Genomic DNA, 19221 nt, shown 5'->3' with positions numbered 1-19221 from the left:
ATCACTTTGAGGGGGGGGATACATTTTGTCCCCACCGGGGATAAAAATAATTCAACATGTAGACCAGAAAGCTGGGGGAAATCCCACGCATCCCCCCCCGGCAAATCGCACCCTGGTACTACCTGTTTACACCTCTGTATATCAGAGTTTCTGCAGGTTTCACCAAGTCAAATTTCAGACTTTTTAAGACCTTTTTAAGATTATTATAAATGAAATTTAAGACCTATATCACAACATAAAAAAATTAAATAAAAAAAACGTCAGATGTTAGTGTGAAAACATCGTCTGAGACATTTCCCCAATTTCATGATTCGCATTGCAGGACTGGTGTCTATTCACCGTGTGGAGGAGCCAGAGGAGTTACAGGAGTTGCGGAGCTGTGTGGGTCTGGCCCAGGCAGTGTGGAGGTATTGCCTGGAGCTGCCAGATACATGGCAGAACTGGCTGTCATTAGCTGGAGACCCTCCACAGCAGTCAGATGTTTCTCACTTTTTGCGTGAGACCCTAGTACCTGTTAACCTACTGTTCCTAGGTGAACTGCTTTCTTGCATAAGAAGCAGCAGGCTTCAAATACCTTGTTAGCAACTGGCCTCAACTGAGCCCTACATTTAGTTTTTAAAAGCCAATTATCGTTAAACTTGCACTTTCCCAAAGCTGAAGAATAAAATCTGTTTTATGTCTGTGGTACAATCCCAAAGAGACTCGCGCCAATAACACAAAAGCTGATTGGCTGCAATATAAGTCACATGTTGGTCTCATTTGTAGTCGTAATACAGCAAATTATATTTGGACTAGCGGAGGAAAGAACTACAACACCGCTACAACACTACAACAACTACAACACCACAGAATACAAAAAAATATATATTCTAAAGCTCTGTGGGAGCATTTCAATGAGCATTAGTGGTAGTGTTACATGGACGTAGGAAAATTAAGACCTGTTTAAAATGATTTAAGACCTAGAACACAATACAATACACACAATACTCTCCAATGTTTCTCAGTTAGCCTTTTAAAATATTAGATTCGTAAACAGAATGGGCCTTTGGAACATTGGATGAATGGTTGCTGATAATGGGCAATGTAGATATTGCGTTAAAGATCAGCCACTTCTGTCTACATCAGTCGAGAACTCTTTTGCAATTATGTAAGCACATGATGTAATCTGAAAACTGCTGCCCTGATTAAAAAAAACAATGCAACTGATAGCTGGTATTCTGTCTGGAATGGAAATTTATAAGTGACCCCAAACTTTTGACCGGTAGTGTATATTAGATACATATATTAGATACATTGTGTTGACTTCGGGTCACACTGACCCGTTTTAAATTTTAGTAGAAATTATTATTATTTTTAGAAAATATGGGACGTAGTAAAATTTAAAACAATGGAAAAGGCAAAAACAAACTGTGAAAAAAAGGCGTCAAAAACGTTGAAAAAAAGTTATTTTTTTCAAGGTTGAAGGGAAGACAACACAAGGGTTAATATGTGTGCGTGCGTGTGTGCGTGTGCGTGTGCGTGTGCGTGTGTGTGTGTGTGTGTGTGTGTGCGTGCGTGCGTGCGTGCGTGTGTATGTGTGTTTGTGTTGTCTCTCCAGAAGCAGACCACCTTGCCACTGAGTGAAACCAGGGTCCAAAGACAATCTGAACGCTACAGTAAAGCCGTTCCTCAGCTGGCTGCGCTTGTAATTTGGGCTGAGGAAAGAACAAAGTCAACACCGTGTGTTTACCAGGACTTCAGCTCTGAGTCTGAGAGAGAAAAAGAGACACCAAAAGATGTGAATCCCTCCACCCTCATGCCAAGCCAGCATTATCGCAGAGCAGCAGCCTTCTGCGACTTTTACACCACTACTATTGCTATTACACAGGCTTATGCTGGCTCACACACACACACACACACACACACACACACACACACACACACACACACACACACTTTACACATTACTGTTCAATCAATATTGAGATCAGGATTATCTATCATGATTATTAATTTATTTTAGGGACATCATATTTTTATTACACTTTATCACATTTAAATAAACAGAGATCTGCTTTCGCTTCCATGTTGTGCTACATTCCTGCTAATGTTCAAATCTTTGCATCAATATAAGACTGGTCCTTATTCACAGTGTATCTCTTCGAAGGAAAATATAAATATTGCACCAAAACCTTTTACCCAGAATTCAATCAACAGAGCACTGTCACTCATTGCTTGTTTGCGTGTACTTCACTAGAAACACTATGATGTAGCAGGTTCAACCAATGAAAAACTGTAAACCCTGCAAACTGTACCTCAGTAGTTCACAGCAATTGAAAAATACTACTGCTGGAGCAGGGACTTTTCAGGGACCATGATGCATGGCACAGGAACTAAAAATGGAACGAATAATTAAGTTCCTAAAAAGATTCCTGTGTTCCTAGAAAAAAACAGGCAATACCTCCTTAAATACCGCATAGTAACAAATGTGTGTGAGAATCCTGTAAATTTCCCCTTCATTTTAAGTTTCAACATAACATTACCACAAATTAGTTAGAAATGTAATCACATACATAAAGATGTACTTTATGATGTACTTAACATGTCACTCAAAAAAAGTGCCAGTCAATGAAACAAAAGCGCATGCAGGGAGATGCACACTCAAACACACACACACACACACACACACACACACACACAATGCAAATCCCCAAGCATGCAGTGTTTCAGTATGTTATCAGCTGGACCAGCCCAGTGGCAGCAGGCTAAATCCAGTACATTCCAGGTCAGTTTACACAGCAGGGAGGCTTCCAAAACATCTGGACCTGGCTTCGACGTGGTCAGATTCACACATAAGGGCATGCACACACACTTATGCAAATGGGGAGAAACACACAAATGCTTTCACACACACACACACACACACACACACACACACACACACACCAGGGCTCAACGCTAACTTTTTAAAGTGGTTGCCGGCTTGGCAACCAGGCATCAGCTTTTGGTTGCCGAAATTACTGTCTATATTTGGAGCAATTAATTTTGAAACTATACCACACATTTTCATAATGAAACAATGAGATAATGGCTTGCAATGTAATTTCCCATCCCTCTCAAATAGGGGTGCAACGGATCACAAAAAAACTAACAGTTCGGATCACGGTTTTGAGTCACGGATCGGATCAATTTTTGGATCAGCACAAAAAAGTGGGGGATTTAATAATTCATTATTAAAAATGTTATAACAATAACTTTTAACAATAATTACTTCTTTCACCAGTAAATTGCTGTTAAACAACAAAAACAGATGAGAAAAGTGTATTTTACAATAACTTTGAATGCATCACGAGGTTTACCAGTTTACCAGTAAACGCAACATTTAGTCCTGTCTGTTGTTTTTCAGACAACAGCAGTGACCAGTGCTAATTTGTGTCTTTTAGCTCTTAGCTGCAGACTGTTCCCGCTGTGGGAATCCTCTACAGTGAAATACAGTCACACTACACCGTTTTAACCGTGTTTAATCCAGTTACTACAGTAGGTAGGCTAACCTAACCTGCTGCCAAGTGTAACGTGTTATTAGTGTTTACTAGCGTGACATGCTCCCTCTCTCTCGCTCTCTCAAAGCCAGAACACAGCTTTTAGTTTTGGCTGTAAATTGTGACTGTAATACTGGCTTCAAGCCCAAGGATAGTGCCCCCCCCCTACACACACACAAGCACACGCACACACGCACACACGCACACGCACACGCACACACACACACACACACACACACACACACACACACACACACACACACACAGTGCCATTCCCACTCCTCACTCCCTACTACGACTCTGCAGACAGGGGGAAGCTATTTATCAGCCTTACAGCAACATGTGGACACAATGAGATGGCTAACACTGAAACATTTGGGATGAATATGGAGAGTTCCATTTGTTTAGACTGTGAAGAGTGCAGCATTAAAGACCCACATTGATGTGTGTTTCACTTATTTACATAGATGTCCATACATCACCGCTGACCATTTTCCAAAGCCTACCTCTTTTTTGATTGATGAATGTAAGTTTCCTTCCTTGAAGGCAGCAATTGGTTTCTAAAATGTCAGGACTTAGTGAACATCAACTGACAGAGATTTGAAATGTGCTGCAGATGGATAATCCATCACATTTACTTGCCTCTAGGTTTTATCAATTCATTTTTTGAACATGTTAAGACATGCAAAAGCAGAACGGGATAAAACAATTAAGCTACTGAAGCAATTGGCATTTACACTGGCATATAATTGTAATACTCCTCCTAATGCACACGTTTTCTTTTTTCAATTTCACAGCATAAAAGATGCTTTTCAGTTTGATAGCCTGTTTTGACCTGTTGCCGTGTGTGTGTGTGTGTGTGTGTGTGTGTGTGTGTGTGTGTGTGTGTGTGTGTGTGTGTGTGTGTGTGTGTGTGATATCAGCCCAGACACAGAGCAGGGGAGAGGCTGCAGCGTGATGATAAATACTACAGTTTTTGCCTCGGGGCCCATTTAATACCGTGTTTCGGTACCCTTTACTAAATAAAATGATTTTCTTTATTCATGATTTACAGAGAGCTATCAAAGCCACTAAGAGACAAAACATGGTGCATGTGGGAGGGACTGCAGCCAATTACGGACTATAAATCTAAGACCAACTTGGTAACCAACACCTCTGCCTCGCTCACAGACAAACTTTACAGTTTTTATGCCTCCTTTGAATGCTCACAACTGTGTACTGTGTACCCCAAACTCAAGTGTAAAACTGGATACCACATGGATCGAAATACAACTCCACATATACAATAAAAAGGACAGAGTCCTCTTATCTCAGCTACTGTATTTGTGAAAACAGTTTCAGAAACAAATTATCTTTGGTGGCAGTGGGCAGCTAAATATAAAGCTAAGCATTTCTTAAAAACGGTGCTCGCTCAGTGAACCATTGCCAAATAAATCAAGATAAGAAAAAAACAAAAAACAAAAACAAAAACAAAACAAAAAACTCTGTGCTTACTGGATGAGAGGCTTGCAGCACAGCACCAGAGCGTCGTAGAGCATGCACACTCCGAACACGGTGATGCCTGTCTCCTTGACCAGCATGGCGCAGGTGCCCAGCAACAAACTGACGAGCAGACACCCTGCTGACACCGTGGAGGGCAGAGAGTCCTCAGAGACACACACACCCACACTCCTGAAACAGAGAGACAGAGACAGACGGTGATTTATAATGACAGATAATAACAGGCCTCAGTCCAGTCACAGCGAGAGGATGGCAGGAGGACAAGACACTTACTGTTCATTAGTATAATTGCCATGTTGTAGGATGATAAAATAAGTAAAATGAATTGCTTCATTAAGTTAATTAAGATCTGGGTCTAGGCTACAAATAAGAAATGTCACATTGAAATGTTCATATTCAGGGATCAGACAAAGTAACATAAGTACAATACAAGAAACCTAATCAGATACAAGCACTGCTACAAAGGTAGTCATATTAGGTCGAATGCCAATTAGCAGCAATTGTCAGAAATAAAAGAGGTCTAAGAGCTCTTTGATTACATGACTGCAGCTGTAACTTCTATTAAAACTATTAATTAACCTCATCAGTCCAACTACAATGTCGTCGTTCCAATTTATTGAAGACAATTTGCCGACATCCAAACTTTTACATCTGCTTGACATTTAACCAGACAGGACAGATCAGAAGGACTATTGGGTTTTATGGGGAGATATAACAGGGTATCACCAGTGTAACAATGAAATGCAACACCATGTCTACGCATGATGTGACCAAGGGGAAATAAGACTGGTCCTAAAATTGCACCCTGGGGCACTCCAAATGTTACTGGTGCTATAGAGAAGACTGTAGAAACAAAAAAACAATGGTCTGACAAACATGATAAAAACCACTGCAAGGCTGTATCAGATCAGGTTGTCCCCATTACTGTTCATACATATACCTACGAAAAGTAATACACTGTAAAAGCCATGCTCTACCACACCCTTCCCATGCACACACACACGCCGGCCCAGCTATTCTCTTAAAGAGATCGACGCACACAGCAACGCACAAGTATAAACTTCAGTCCACTTACGTAGGCTACGGCGAAAGCACCATAAATCAAACTTAATTTTTATGTAAGCCCCACATCACCATTTGTTGTAAGGCAGCGACTTCTAGTGTCTGTAGTAATTATGACCGGAGCAAAGAAGAAAATCAGGTGACATTATAAATAAATACATTTTCTCTTCACCTCCAACCTCGAAACTGTTGCTCATATAAAAGCCAAATTTTGAAATAATAAATGTCTTTCACCCTGGCTCAATGAAAACATCAGCAAGCTTAAGAGGTTGCTGACATCACATATTAAGCTGGTTAAGAATGTGCGAGAAAAATATCTTTCAGATTTAAGCACTGTCCCAGAACTATTTTTTAGTATTGTTGATTGTTCTTTATAACCCAATAACTTACAATCTAGTGATGAGTTTTGTAACTTTTTAAGCCCTTTTTACTGACAAAATTCAGGGTATCAGGTCCAAGATTTCTACTCCTGTTTCCGTCATAGACAGTTCCTGCCCCAATCGTCCTATGTTCACCCATTTCACCCCAATTTTTGTTAACAAACTAGTTGACATTTTGCTTACTTGAAACCCTGTTCTGGTCCTGCTGATATCAGAGAGCTCAACACACAGGGTGAAAAGAGGAGCTGCAGTAATGTGCAGTACAACAAAAATATGGTGGTTTTTGAAAATTAAACCACATAAAGCTATTCTGGTACAACCTCTAAATACAATTATGAACCTGAAAATGAGCATAATATGAGCACTTTAAGTCAGACTCAGTGGTGAGTCAAACCGAAGCAGAGGGACAGACACAGAGCTGTAGCCGAGACAAAGTAGAACACTTTTTAATTCATTAACTTGATCGGATATCAGGCAAATAAAAAGCCGATACAGATAATCTGCAAACTGCAAAAAAAACAGCCCGATAATCGACGAGGGACGATAATCGGTCTATCCCTAGTCAAAATCCCCACCGAAATTCATTCCAACGGATTTTTGATTGTCGAATCTTTGTATTGAACAGTCAAATCCTAAATATTATCATAAAAATGATAAGACAGTACATACTCACTGTAGTACAACAACAACAACAACAACAACACGATTTCACAACATTAAGACACATGAAGTGTGAAGTTGGTACATGATTGGCACACTTGAATTATTTATTAGTGTCAATTTCAGCAGATCTGGTTTCAGAGACGGTGGCCGAGAAAACAAAAGAACATTTCACAGCTGTTTTCTCATTAAAAATGCGAGAGGGGGGGGCGCCTTGGTAGGTCACCAGGTAGAGCACGCACCCATATACAGAGGCTCAGTCCTTGACGCAGCGGCCGCGGGTTCGATCACACCTGCGGCCCTTTGCTATTTAAAAAAAATGCTAGAGTGCACTAACAAGAGTAATTTGAAACAAAAAGATCAATTAAGTTGTTTGAGCGAACAGCCGAACCATGTGTAAACACTACTGTAAGTCAAGAGTGTGACCAGGGTTATGTGTTGGACCCAAAGTCAAGTCGAATTAATCTGTAATACACTGGAATTCAGAGAGATTCAGCCAGACGGTGAAAAAGTTAACCTCTTGATTGCTATTTGTTAAAATTTCAGAAAATAAAAACTGGAGAAACTGGACCAGAAAATGTTTGGCATTTTTGCTTAAACAATAAATAAAAACAATTATGACTCGATTAGCAGAATTGCGGTTAATTAATTTTCTACTGCTTGAGTAATTATTAGACTAAGACTATGAGGAAAATATGTGATACACGATAGCATTGCTGAATATCGCGATAACGATATTACTTGCGATAAATAAACAGATACTAAAGTGTGTTCAGTTCTGCATTTCTGCTGCTTTCAGTATTCTGCTTTAGTACAACAATCTGCTTGTTGAGTTTAAAACAAATGAAAGGAAATCAGTTCCAACATGTTTTTATTAGACAAATTGAACACTGAATTGAACATAAAGGCAGCACTAAAACAAGAACGAACCATTTAACGATTTTAAAGTGCAGTTTTCTAATGATATTTTCTTTCAACTAACACATAAAATATCTTAATGTCTTTCGCGATATGTCGCAGCCTTTTGCGATATGTATTTTGCGACAGATGATATAGCGATGACGATAAAAACAAAACGATAGTCGCATTATCCCCCCCAGCCCTTTGTCAGCCATTTTCGGCATTTCGTCTGACGCTGACCATCCACCAAAACATCTCTGCTAGCTTGGAGATTTATCCTGCTGGACCGGAAGCTTTCCAGCCCCCCCCCCCCCACCCCCCTTTACACACAACCGTTGGATTAGAGAGGTGCTCGACAATCTGAAGCTCGAGAAGCTTAGATCATCTTTGAAAGGCTCTATCTCAACATTCCTAGAGATATGGAACCCTTTCCTAGAACTCGTTGACCCCTCAGCTTATCTCCTGACTCGGAGGACTGAGCTCCTTCTGGACTACTCCATTTGACGCCAGCTGCCCCTTTTTTTTTGGTTCTCTCTCCTCTCTATCTCTTTTAATTTGTCTACCTTTTTTACTTTTATCTTTTGGATGTTGTGTGTGTGTGATGCTGTGTTTGTCAGTGTGTGTGGGTCTGTGTTGTGTGTCCCCGTGTCCCCCCCCCCGTAGGGGACTGGAGGGGAAGTGACATGCTGTTTTAACTATGCTTTGTTCACTCTGGCCTATGTTGTATGTCATTTATTGTTAAAATATAAATAAAAAAACAACTATATATTGTGCAGCCCTAATTATTACACTAAATGATAATCTGTTTTTTTGTCATCTTTTGTAACAACTTGGGTCTTTATTTTCGTAGTTTTGTCCATCATTTCTACCAGTGATAAGATTGTGGCAGGGAACACTGCAACATAAAATAAAGTCCAATGAGACAACAAACACAAAAAGTCAAATAATCACACCAAACCACTTAACCAGGAGGAAAAACTGAAAGTGAGCACACGTGACATTAATAATTCCTCATTTCACAGGAAAACTGTGTACACAACTACGAGAGTTCAGAGTAGGGGCAGGAAGTGGATCTGTAAACTGCCATTAATGTACACAACCACAGATTGGGTTGTAATTTCACCATTAACCTTCATTTTCTCTTCCAAATAAATTTGGCTAATCTGTTGGTTTGTTTAAAGCATGTCTCATTGTGTGACTGCTTGTGTTTATTGATCCGTCAAATGTATTGTTTTTTTAACAATCTCACCGTGCTCCCAGATCTCACTTATTACTTTGTTGAGTCTAATGTTCATTGTTACAGATACAAAGGATGCAAATAAGACCCAAGTAGTAATAAAGCAGAATTATCCTTTAATACAAAACAAAACCATGGCTTACTGTAAACCTGTACAACTATTTATATCTAGCTTCATTTGACAAACAGTTAGAACTAATAGGGACACAATGTTAAGTGTGCACTAAAGAGATGTTCTGATACCGATGGCAGTATCAGAAAAGCCTCCGAGACTGCCTAAAATGCTGGAGTATATCCACCGATACGATTTTATCTGCAATTTAGTCCTGAAGAATGTCTACTTTAAAAAAAAGTTTGTTCTTTTTCCATTATGACTGACATCAAAATGGATAATAAAACAAAGTTATATGGCATTCATTGTTTACATTTGTTCATGTTTCACAAAGAGTTTAACCTAAGCCAGGCCATCCAACAATGATATAAATCATATCACATCCATACAGGGATAGTAGTATACAGCTGTTAAAACATAGTAATATATATGACACACTAGATACGCAAGTTCAGGTTTCGGAATCGGTATCGGGAATCTTTAATTTTCTGTACTGTTGGATTTTGCCTTACATTTGCACTATTTAGAATGTATTACTGTTCAGTTGCTCTGTAGTATAGTAGTATGTCTGGCACATATTGCAGAATTGTCAATAAAGTTGACTTGACTTGAAGCAAACAACGATATCAGACCATCTCTAGTTGCTAACTTACACCTAATCTTATATGACCATCCTTTGTAGTTAAAGCTGTGTTCATAAAAAGTATATTGTTGTGTGTGTGTGTGTGTGTGTGTGTGTGTGTGTGTGTGTGTGTGTGTGTGTGTGTTATTAGTGTTTACTAGCGTGACATGCTCCCTCTCTCTCGCTCTCTCAAAGCCAGAACACAGCTTTTAGTTTTGGCTGTAAATTGTGACTGTAATACTGGCTTCAAGCCCAAGGATAGTGCCCCGCTTCACACACACACACGCACACACACACACACACACACACACACACACACACAGTGCCATTCCCACTCCTCACTCCCCACTACGACTCTGCAGACAGGGGGAAGCTATTTATCAGCCTTACAGCAACATGTGGACACAATGAGATGGCTAACACTGAAACATTTGGGATGAATATGGAGAGTTCCATTTGTTTAGACTGTGAAGAGTGCAGCATTAAAGACCCACATTGATGTGTGTTTCACTTATTTACATAGATGTCCATACATCACCGCTGACCATTTTCCAAAGCCTACCTCTTTTTTGATTGATGAATGTAAGTTTCCTTCCTTGAAGGCAGCAATTGGTTTCTAAAATGTCAGGACTTAGTGAACATCAACTGACAGAGATTTGAAATGTGCTGCAGATGGATAATCCATCACATTTACTTGCCTCTAGGTTTTATCAATTCATTTTTTGAACATGTTAAGACATGCAAAAGCAGAACGGGATAAAACAATTAAGCTACTGAAGCAATTGGCATTTACACTGGCATATAATTGTAATACTCCTCCTAATGCACACGTTTTCTTTTTTCAATTTCACAGCATAAAAGATGCTTTTCAGTTTGATAGCCTGTTTTGACCTGTTGCCATGTGTGTGTGTGTGTGTGTGTGTGTGTGTGTGTGTGTGTGTGTGTGCGTGCGTGCGTGCATGTGTGTGTGGTGCAGAGTCATATTACCTGATGTAGGAGAGGAACGTCAGCAAGAACAGCAGACAGGCCAAGACATCAGCCCTGCCCACGATACCAGACACCTGCAAAACACACACACACACACACACACACAGACACACACACACACACACACACACACACACACACACACACACACACACACACACACACACACAGATTTTAGAGATTACTCATGGGTCGGACAGCCCTGGTGAGGAAACAGTGCTGGATGTACCAAAACCTGATAGCAGAATTACTGTGATTATGGCTCAGACAGACATTATCACAGCCAAGAATCAGTATTTAAGCTTTTCTATGATGACTGTCCATGCATGTGCACTGTTTGGGTTGAAGTTTTTCTTTGAAGTTGAGTATGCATATCAATTGAAACTGGGAAAGAACATATGTAGATATCTGTTTACAGAGATTAGGCCAAATGCTGCTTGGCTCTGGCTGCCTGCTATGTGGGTCTGCTCTACCAGCCACCTTAGCAGCTGGGACATATTAGGATGTATTGCAGACTGTTGGGGAAAGTGGACAAAACTGTTAGCCTCCTGTCTGGCGAGTAATATACAGTATGTGTTGTATATCTTCTTTAATGCTGTGGTGTTTCTCCATAAAGTTGACCTACAGTAAGAGCCACAGGTCCATTCGGTGTTTTTTTGTGTATGGTGGAGCAGCAGTCAGCCAAAGCCTGGCAGGGGAGCAGTCAACATGTCGAGCAGACACTGATAAAGAGCAGGCTGGGAGGGGCATGAGGATGGAGGGCAGTGAACAGGAGACGAACATGGCAAGGAGAGAGGGAGGAGCAGGGGGGACTTTCATGTGATATCTGATTTAAAAAACAAAACAAAGGAACCTCAGCAGCTCGCACGCACACACACACACACACACACACACACACACACACACTGTGGCCCAAGGAGGGGGAAACAAAAGAACAGGCAAGACATATTAAACCACAACAGGGTCAAATTAGGCCTGGCTAGAATACTCAAAAGCCTTCATTGCCAAGGTGTTTAATGCCAAAATCTGTTGAACATGTAATTGGACATAACGTATTATGCATATGCGGAGCAGCTTCCACTTTATTCAATGAAACTAGCTACACCGGTTTGGCTGTCCTGCCGCCTGCGTGGCTGACGTACTGGCGTGCAGCGGTATAAGTTCCGTCATCTCCAGTTGATGCGTCTGTGTTGCTGACAGGGTCTTGCTTTGGTAGCTTGACGCAATTAATTTTGTCATGTTCTTCATAACAGCGGCTAATTGTCCTCTTTACATTTAAACCCACACTAGTTCACTCAAGCACTCTTAGCTCTCTCCTTCTTTAAGCGACTTTCACACTAATCCCACAGTTGTCTCACGCAATTCAGTTCTGTTAGCTACTTTAGCTTAGCCGTTGCAGTGGCTTCTCCCTCTCACTCTCTGGCTCTCTGTTGATCGACATGTTATATGTTTAGCTCTTCCTCTGCCTCCCAATGTGATAACTGCACATGTAATAACTGTTTCTTTGCCGTGCTGGAGGCGAGGCTCCGCATCAGGGAAACTCAATCGTTAACGTTAGCCACCGGTAGTCGGTGCTAAGCTAATGTAGCTCCTGTTAGCCGTCCTCTGGCAGCAGTCGGGAAGCCAGGGAGGCTGAGTGACTGTCCGAAAGAAGCATAGACCATTAGGGCTGTACAATATATCGTTTTATCGCAATATCAGCTGGTGCAATATACACATCGCAAAAGGCTGTGACACATCATGGAAGACACACAGATTTTTTTGTGTTAGTTGAATGAATCGGTAGAAAACTCTTTTAGTGGTGCCTTTTATATTTAATTTCATGTTCAGTTTGTTCCATAAAAGAATGCCTGCAAGTTATGTTAGTTCGTCTGCTGTTAACAGCGCTAGACCTTCCTCCACAACGCTGCGGAGGAGGGTCTGGCTAGTCCACACAGCATTCCTGGATGGGAGAAAAACGTGCTCTGGTTTATTGGCATTTCTTTAAACCAATCACAATAGTCTTGGGCGGCGCTGAGTGGAGCCACGGTGCCTCTGCAAAAATAGTCTCGGGAAGGAACTTGTTTTGGTGGAACATGTGTACGTTCAAAAGTAGTTTTAGTCGTGCAACAGCAAACTCAGATTGGACAGATAGTCTAGCTAGCTGTCTGGATTTACCCTGCAGAGATCTGAGGAGCAGTTAACCATAGTCCTCAGAAATCCACCGGCGTTTAAAATGTCTCCGGCCTAATTGAGTGAAATCCGACGGAATTTCCGTCGGCAATGGAGCAATCCCAAAAGGGGGACGTCGTGGATATAGACTAGCTGTGCTGTAGCTGCTGTACCAAACCAACAATCAATCGTGTAGACCATTGACCCATATAAAAAACATTTAAAAAAGAGCAAAAAATTACGAGCGCTATTTCGTATAGCGAAAGGCACTTGTTTACTTTGTTTGGTTTTGTGCTACCTCTACAAACATTTGAGATGCTTTCTTGGCAGGAGTTTACACTGAATATGTTGCTTTTAAGTAGTTATAGGTTGTTTACAAAATTAAAAGAAATTTAGCCAAAACTGGCTACTTGTTTGCACTTGTTGATTGAACGTTGAACGTAATTGTAAGATGACTCTGATTGAGGAAAACAGTGCTACTCTTAGTTTTCTTTTGCCAGTAAAAGAAAACAGTAGTTGCTGTGTTGACCAGTGGGGCATCTCATAATGTGTAATTGTAATGTGAGATCACAACAAAAACATTGTGCTGAATGTGCGGCATGATTTTTTTGTTATTTTATATGTTAATAAACTGTATTCTAAAGTGTAACTAAACCTCTGGTTTCTTCAGGCTTCAGTCAGGACCCACTTTGATTGAGCAGTATCAACAAAATCAATGTCAATATCAAAATGATATTGTGATAAATATCCCATAATAATAGTAGTTCCCATAAAAAATGGGAAAATATATCATGATTATATTTTTTGCCATATCGCCCCGTCCTAGTTGAATGTTGGGTTGTAGATGGATGTAGATGTGTGTGTGTGTGTGTGTGTGTGTGTGTGTGTGTGTGTGTGTGTGTGTGTGTGTGTGTGTGTGTGTGTGTGTGTGTGTCTATGTAAGTATGTGTGTTGCAAAATTAGTGTGTCTATTCTTAAGGGGCACACACACACACACTGTCTTAAACCTCTTGGAAGCAGTGAGATGAAAGGAGATTATTTACATCCTTAAGAAGTTGGTAGAGTGTAGAGTTGGAAGTGGTGTGTGTGTGTGTGTGTGTGTGTGTGTGTGTGTGTGTGTGTGTGTGTGTGTGTACTGAAAACACATTGCTTAGTCACCCACAAATACTTTGAGGGGCCGGGTTGGTCGGAGATGAAAGGGAGGAGAACAGAGTAGGAAATGAGGGATGAAGAGTGATCAAATGAGAGGTAGAGAGGTGCAAGATTAAAGGATGAGTTGGGGTGTGAGAGAGAGGACAGGGGAGACTTGTCTTTCTCTGCATGAATAAAATATTGGTGTGTGAAGACTCTCTCTCGATACACACACACACTAATAAAAAATAATAACTACCATGTTTGAAAAGAAAGCAGCGGTAAACAGATTACTTTGCCTAAAGCTAAGGAAGAAGAGCGGTGGTCAGAGTTGCTCTGTCCAGTTAGATACTGCACACTAGGGGTGTAAATCTTGTGGAATCTCACAATTCAACACAATTTCTTGGGGTCACAATTTGATTCAAAATCGATTCTCGATTCAGTACACAGGGGTGCTAATTTCAGGATCTACTGTAGTCCACTGTGCGTTAATAAAGGCGGTATGGCAAAGAAATGATGGCATGAAAGCAGAGTTAATTGAGTATACAATTATGGAGTTTTTAAATTTGAAAAGGTTAAGATTAAAGGTAAGGAGGAGGTGGTCTGGTCAATCTGATTGCATCATAGTTGCATTGTGTATCCGGATGAAATATCCAGATAAAGATCACACGTCAAAATGCAGGGTTGCTAACTATTTCCAATATACACTTTTTTATAGATAATTTGAAATTGTCTTTACACCCTGACAGCATCAAACAACTTATGGGCTCTGAAAAAGGAGTGAAAAAGATCCGTCATCTGTAGCTGCTGTAATCCTGTAAAAACGCCCATCAGTCACTGCCTTGCGGTCCGCTTGGAAAAGAACCAATGAAATGCCTCCTTGCCCCGCTCTGTGTACTCTACCCCTCCAGTGCACAAGCCTGAGCTCATTGCACGTCGTCGCTGTATAGCTTACAGTAGTCATGTTTGTTTTAAACATTGGGAATGATAACATTAGAGGTTTGCTAGTCTATATCCACAAGGTTCCACTTCCGGGATTGCTCTTGTTCTGCCGGAAATTCTGCTGGATGTCACTCTTGTCCGTTTTCGGATGCCCGTCCCCTTCCTCTTCCTTTCTGTTGGTGTTCTAACCTCTGGTGGATTTGTGAGGACTATGGTTAACTGCTCCTCAGATCTCTGCAGGGTAAATCCAGACAGCTAGCTAGACTATCTGTCCAATCTGAGTTTTCTGTTGCACGACTAAAACTACTTTTGAACGTACACATGTTCCACCAAAACAAGTTCCTTCCTGAGACTATTTTTGCAGAGACACCGTGGCTCCGCTCAGCGCCGCCCAAGACGATTGTGATTGGTTTAAAGAAATGCCAATAAAACTCCCATCCAGGAATGCTGTGTGGACTCGCCAGACCTTCCTTCGCAACGCTGTGGAGGAAGGATCCGGCAATGCAAGACTAGGGGTTTGCCTACCGGTGAATGAAGTCAAATCCTTTCTCCGCTCTGCTCTGAAGCAGCAACGCAGTGATGCTCGTGCACATCTGTGTGTGGGCGGAGCCCCGAGGGCAGGGGGAGGGGTTAGACGGAGCCCTGAGGAGATGCTGCTTTCAAATCTTGCTAGCTTTTCAACATTACCAACCCTGCCTCTAATACAAACAGTTTATTTTTTTTATTTTATTATTATTTATTTAGAGAAACAGGGACAGCGTACAATAAACATTAACCTCAAGAGGAGAGATGCATAGTACCAGGTTTTAGCTCAAGAGCTAATTTTCACCCGTAGTCCCTGGGCAGGCTGATCGTAGCTAAAATACATAATACATCATACATACATGAATAGTGAGATTTACATTGACCAAATAAATAATATAAAAAAGGTCATATTCAAACCTTTCATGTACTCAAATCTACTCTTTTAGACCTCAGAACACACACTTACACATACACATACACACACATACATATATCCGGTCACATGTGGGTACAAATTTGATTTGACAAAAGCCATGTCTTTGCCTGTCTTGCAAACGTGTAAAAGTTTGTGCTTCTTATCAGCTCTGTAGGCAACATATTCCACTGACGAGCGGCCACACAAGAAAAAGCATTTATTCCAAATGTTGTCCTGCGTTTAGAGATCCTACATTCACCTCGCACTGTAGATCTAGTTGCTCGAGTCGTTATTTCAGAGCCCAAAGATATGTATTCTTTTAGTGGGGAGCAGCGGTGTCATGAAGGATTTTATACATCAAGCACAGATTTGTGTGGATTATCAGATTTTCAAAGCTAAGAAATTTGTATTTTACAAGAATATGACAGTGATGGAATTGTCTGCCTTTCTTATCATGAATCTTTAGAGAGCTTTTATATAATGACCCAAGTGGCCTGAGGGCAGTTTTAGTAGCCTGTGACCAACTTGTCATACAGTAACGAAAATGTGAAACAATCATTGCATTTAGATAGGCCCCTGAGGCCTCAATTGTAAGGGAATTTCGAATGTATCTAAACTGTGCCATATTAAATCTAATTGTATTTGATAACTTTTTTATGTGTTTTTTAAAACCTAAAGTTGGTTCCAATATGACACCTAAATATTTTACCTGTTCTGGATTTGAAATTATTTGTCCATCAATTAAGATCTTAGGGCAATTTTGGTGAGAGTTCCTTCAATTTATGCATTAAAACAGTGTAATAATAATAATTATATGTGCATGATGGGGGTACACCAGGGGATACACAAGGCCAGCAGTCCTTCTTCCAGATCTCAATAGAAAGAAAAAGCTGTTACCCGGGTGTTTTGGATCTTTAATGATTCTCTAATGCTGTTGGGTGCACAATGGGAAGTGTAGTATCAACTGTTTTTTTATTTTTGACTTATACTAGGGACTAAAAGTCAGGATATCTCTGCTTTTGCTGCATAGATTTGGACCATTGTTCTTTTATCTATGCTCTTATTCTTGTATTATTATCATTATTCATAATGTGCACAGCTTATTTTTGCATTTACGCGTTAAACAAGTATAATGTGTATGGCTTATCCGTGCACTTTTCCAAGTATTTTTAAAATGTTACTGTATTTATTGTACTACATTACATCACATTATATGTCATTTAGCTGACGCTTTTATCCAAAGCTACTTCCAATTGCTATATATGTCAGAGGCTGCATGCCTCTGGAGCAACTAGGGGTTAAGTGTCTTGCTCAGGGACACATTGGTTGATGTATCGCAGTGGGAATTGAACCCAGATCTCCCACACCAAAGGCATGTGTCATATCCACTGCACCATCACCACCACTACTCTACATGCCTCTGCAAATTACAAATTGGATTGCACTTTCCCAGCTTTATAGAAGTGCAATAACATGTTCATTGGAATACCCCTTTAATTGTAATTCAGCTGCTTGTTTCATTATTAGTAGAATAAATGGCTCCATATGGATGTAGGCAGTGTGACAACGAGAGGAGGAGGAGGAGAGAAACATACCTATTTGTCTAACCCCTCTCTCTGTCTCTGTCTCTCTCTCTCGCTCTCTCTCTCTCTAATTTGGGTCTATTACATAATTATTCAGGAATCTGAGCTAGGCTGCAGCTGCGTCTCTGCATCCAAACCCCAGCACAGGGGGAGAGGAAGTGTGAAAGTACAGGCCGCTTAAACACAACCAAACACAAATACGGAGTGAGCGTGACTTTTTGCAAAAAGACTGTCAGAGTTGTGTGTCTCGAGTCTCCTATTCCTTTGCTTCATCCCAAGACAGCTTTGTGTGTGTGTGTGTGTGTGTGTGTGTGTGTGTGTGTGTGTGTGTGTGTGTGTGTGTGTGTGTGTGTGTGTGTAGCACACATATGGCTGACGGTGTCCACACGTGGTCAGCGGGCTATCAGCAGAGAGAGGACAGGAGATATGGATGAATGGAGGCTTTTCAGCTCGGAAAAAGGAGCCTCATTGACTGACTGCCAGACAGTGTAGACTGTCTGAAACCAGAGACACACTGATCCAGGTTCTATTTGCAACTTAACAACGATGAACGGAGGGGAAAAGGTGACATCAAACTGTGATGCTGAAGACCTTTCTTTCTGATGCTGCCTTTCTTTAAATAATTGTTCATTTCTCTTACTGCACTGTAACATTTATTCTCGTATTATATACGTTTTTATATTTTGAACTGTTTTGAACTGCTCTTTAATGTTTAATGTAGAGCACTTTGAATTGCCTTGTTGCTGAAATGTTCTATACAAATTAGGAATCGACCAATGATCGGATGATTATCGGGGCCGATATTTGGCAATTTGCAGATTATCTGTATCGGTGTTTTATTTGGCCGATAACCAATAAAGTTAATTAATTAAAAAGTTTGCTACTTTGGCTCCGCTACAGTCTGCAACACCTGCAAACAAACTGTTAGCACGTTACAACTTCAGGAAGCTATTTTTGATTTTATTTATTCATTTTTTGACTGTGTATTAAGTTTAAAGTTTCAGTTTTATTAAGCAATTGCTTAGAGTATTTAAACTAACTTTTGTGTTGGAGTTTGTAACATTCCAAATTGTTAATTTGGACTAAAATATTTTCTTTTTGTAAATGCATATCGGTTCCAAATATCGGTTTCATTAACTACTAATAATCTGTATTGGCCTTGAAAAACCAGTATCAGTTGAGCCCTAATACCAACAAAGCTGCCTTGCCTTGTGATACAAACAGCCCCAGGGGTCTTTGGAAGAAGAAGAGAAGAAGAAAAAAATTCCCTTGGGAAACTTCCAATCCAAAACCCAAAGATATTCAGTTTACTATGATATTACAACAAGTAAAAGTTGAGAGGCATTTGAGAGGCTGAAGCCATCCACTGTTTAGCATTTTCAGTTGTTAAATTACTTAAACCCTAAATCGATAAGTGGTTGCAGATTAATTTATTGTCGATAGACCTATCGTTGCAGCTCCACTCGGAATATTAGTTTCAGCTTTCTCAAAGAGGG

General features: G+C 40.5%; 1 protein-coding gene across 2 annotated transcripts in view; it reads right to left on the bottom strand.

The window, feature by feature from the left end:
* Nucleotides 1-19221, bottom strand: part of tmtc1 (transmembrane O-mannosyltransferase targeting cadherins 1) — a 177747-nt gene that overhangs the window by 118863 nt on the left and 39663 nt on the right. For both annotated transcript variants that reach the window (XM_031288168.2, XM_031288169.2), the window contains exons 3-4: nucleotides 10979-11052; nucleotides 5013-5189 (exon numbers count right to left, since the gene is read on the bottom strand). In XM_031288168.2, coding sequence (XP_031144028.1) covers nucleotides 5013-5189; nucleotides 10979-11052 — 251 coding nt within the window. The remainder of the gene's footprint in view (nucleotides 1-5012; nucleotides 5190-10978; nucleotides 11053-19221) is intronic.

This window comes from Sander lucioperca, chromosome 20 (genome assembly GCF_008315115.2).
Source record: "Sander lucioperca isolate FBNREF2018 chromosome 20, SLUC_FBN_1.2, whole genome shotgun sequence".
Lineage (NCBI taxonomy): Eukaryota > Metazoa > Chordata > Actinopteri > Perciformes > Percidae > Sander > Sander lucioperca.
The sequence above is the reverse complement of the archived record's forward strand: the minus strand, read 5'-3'. Positions and strand labels throughout refer to the sequence as shown.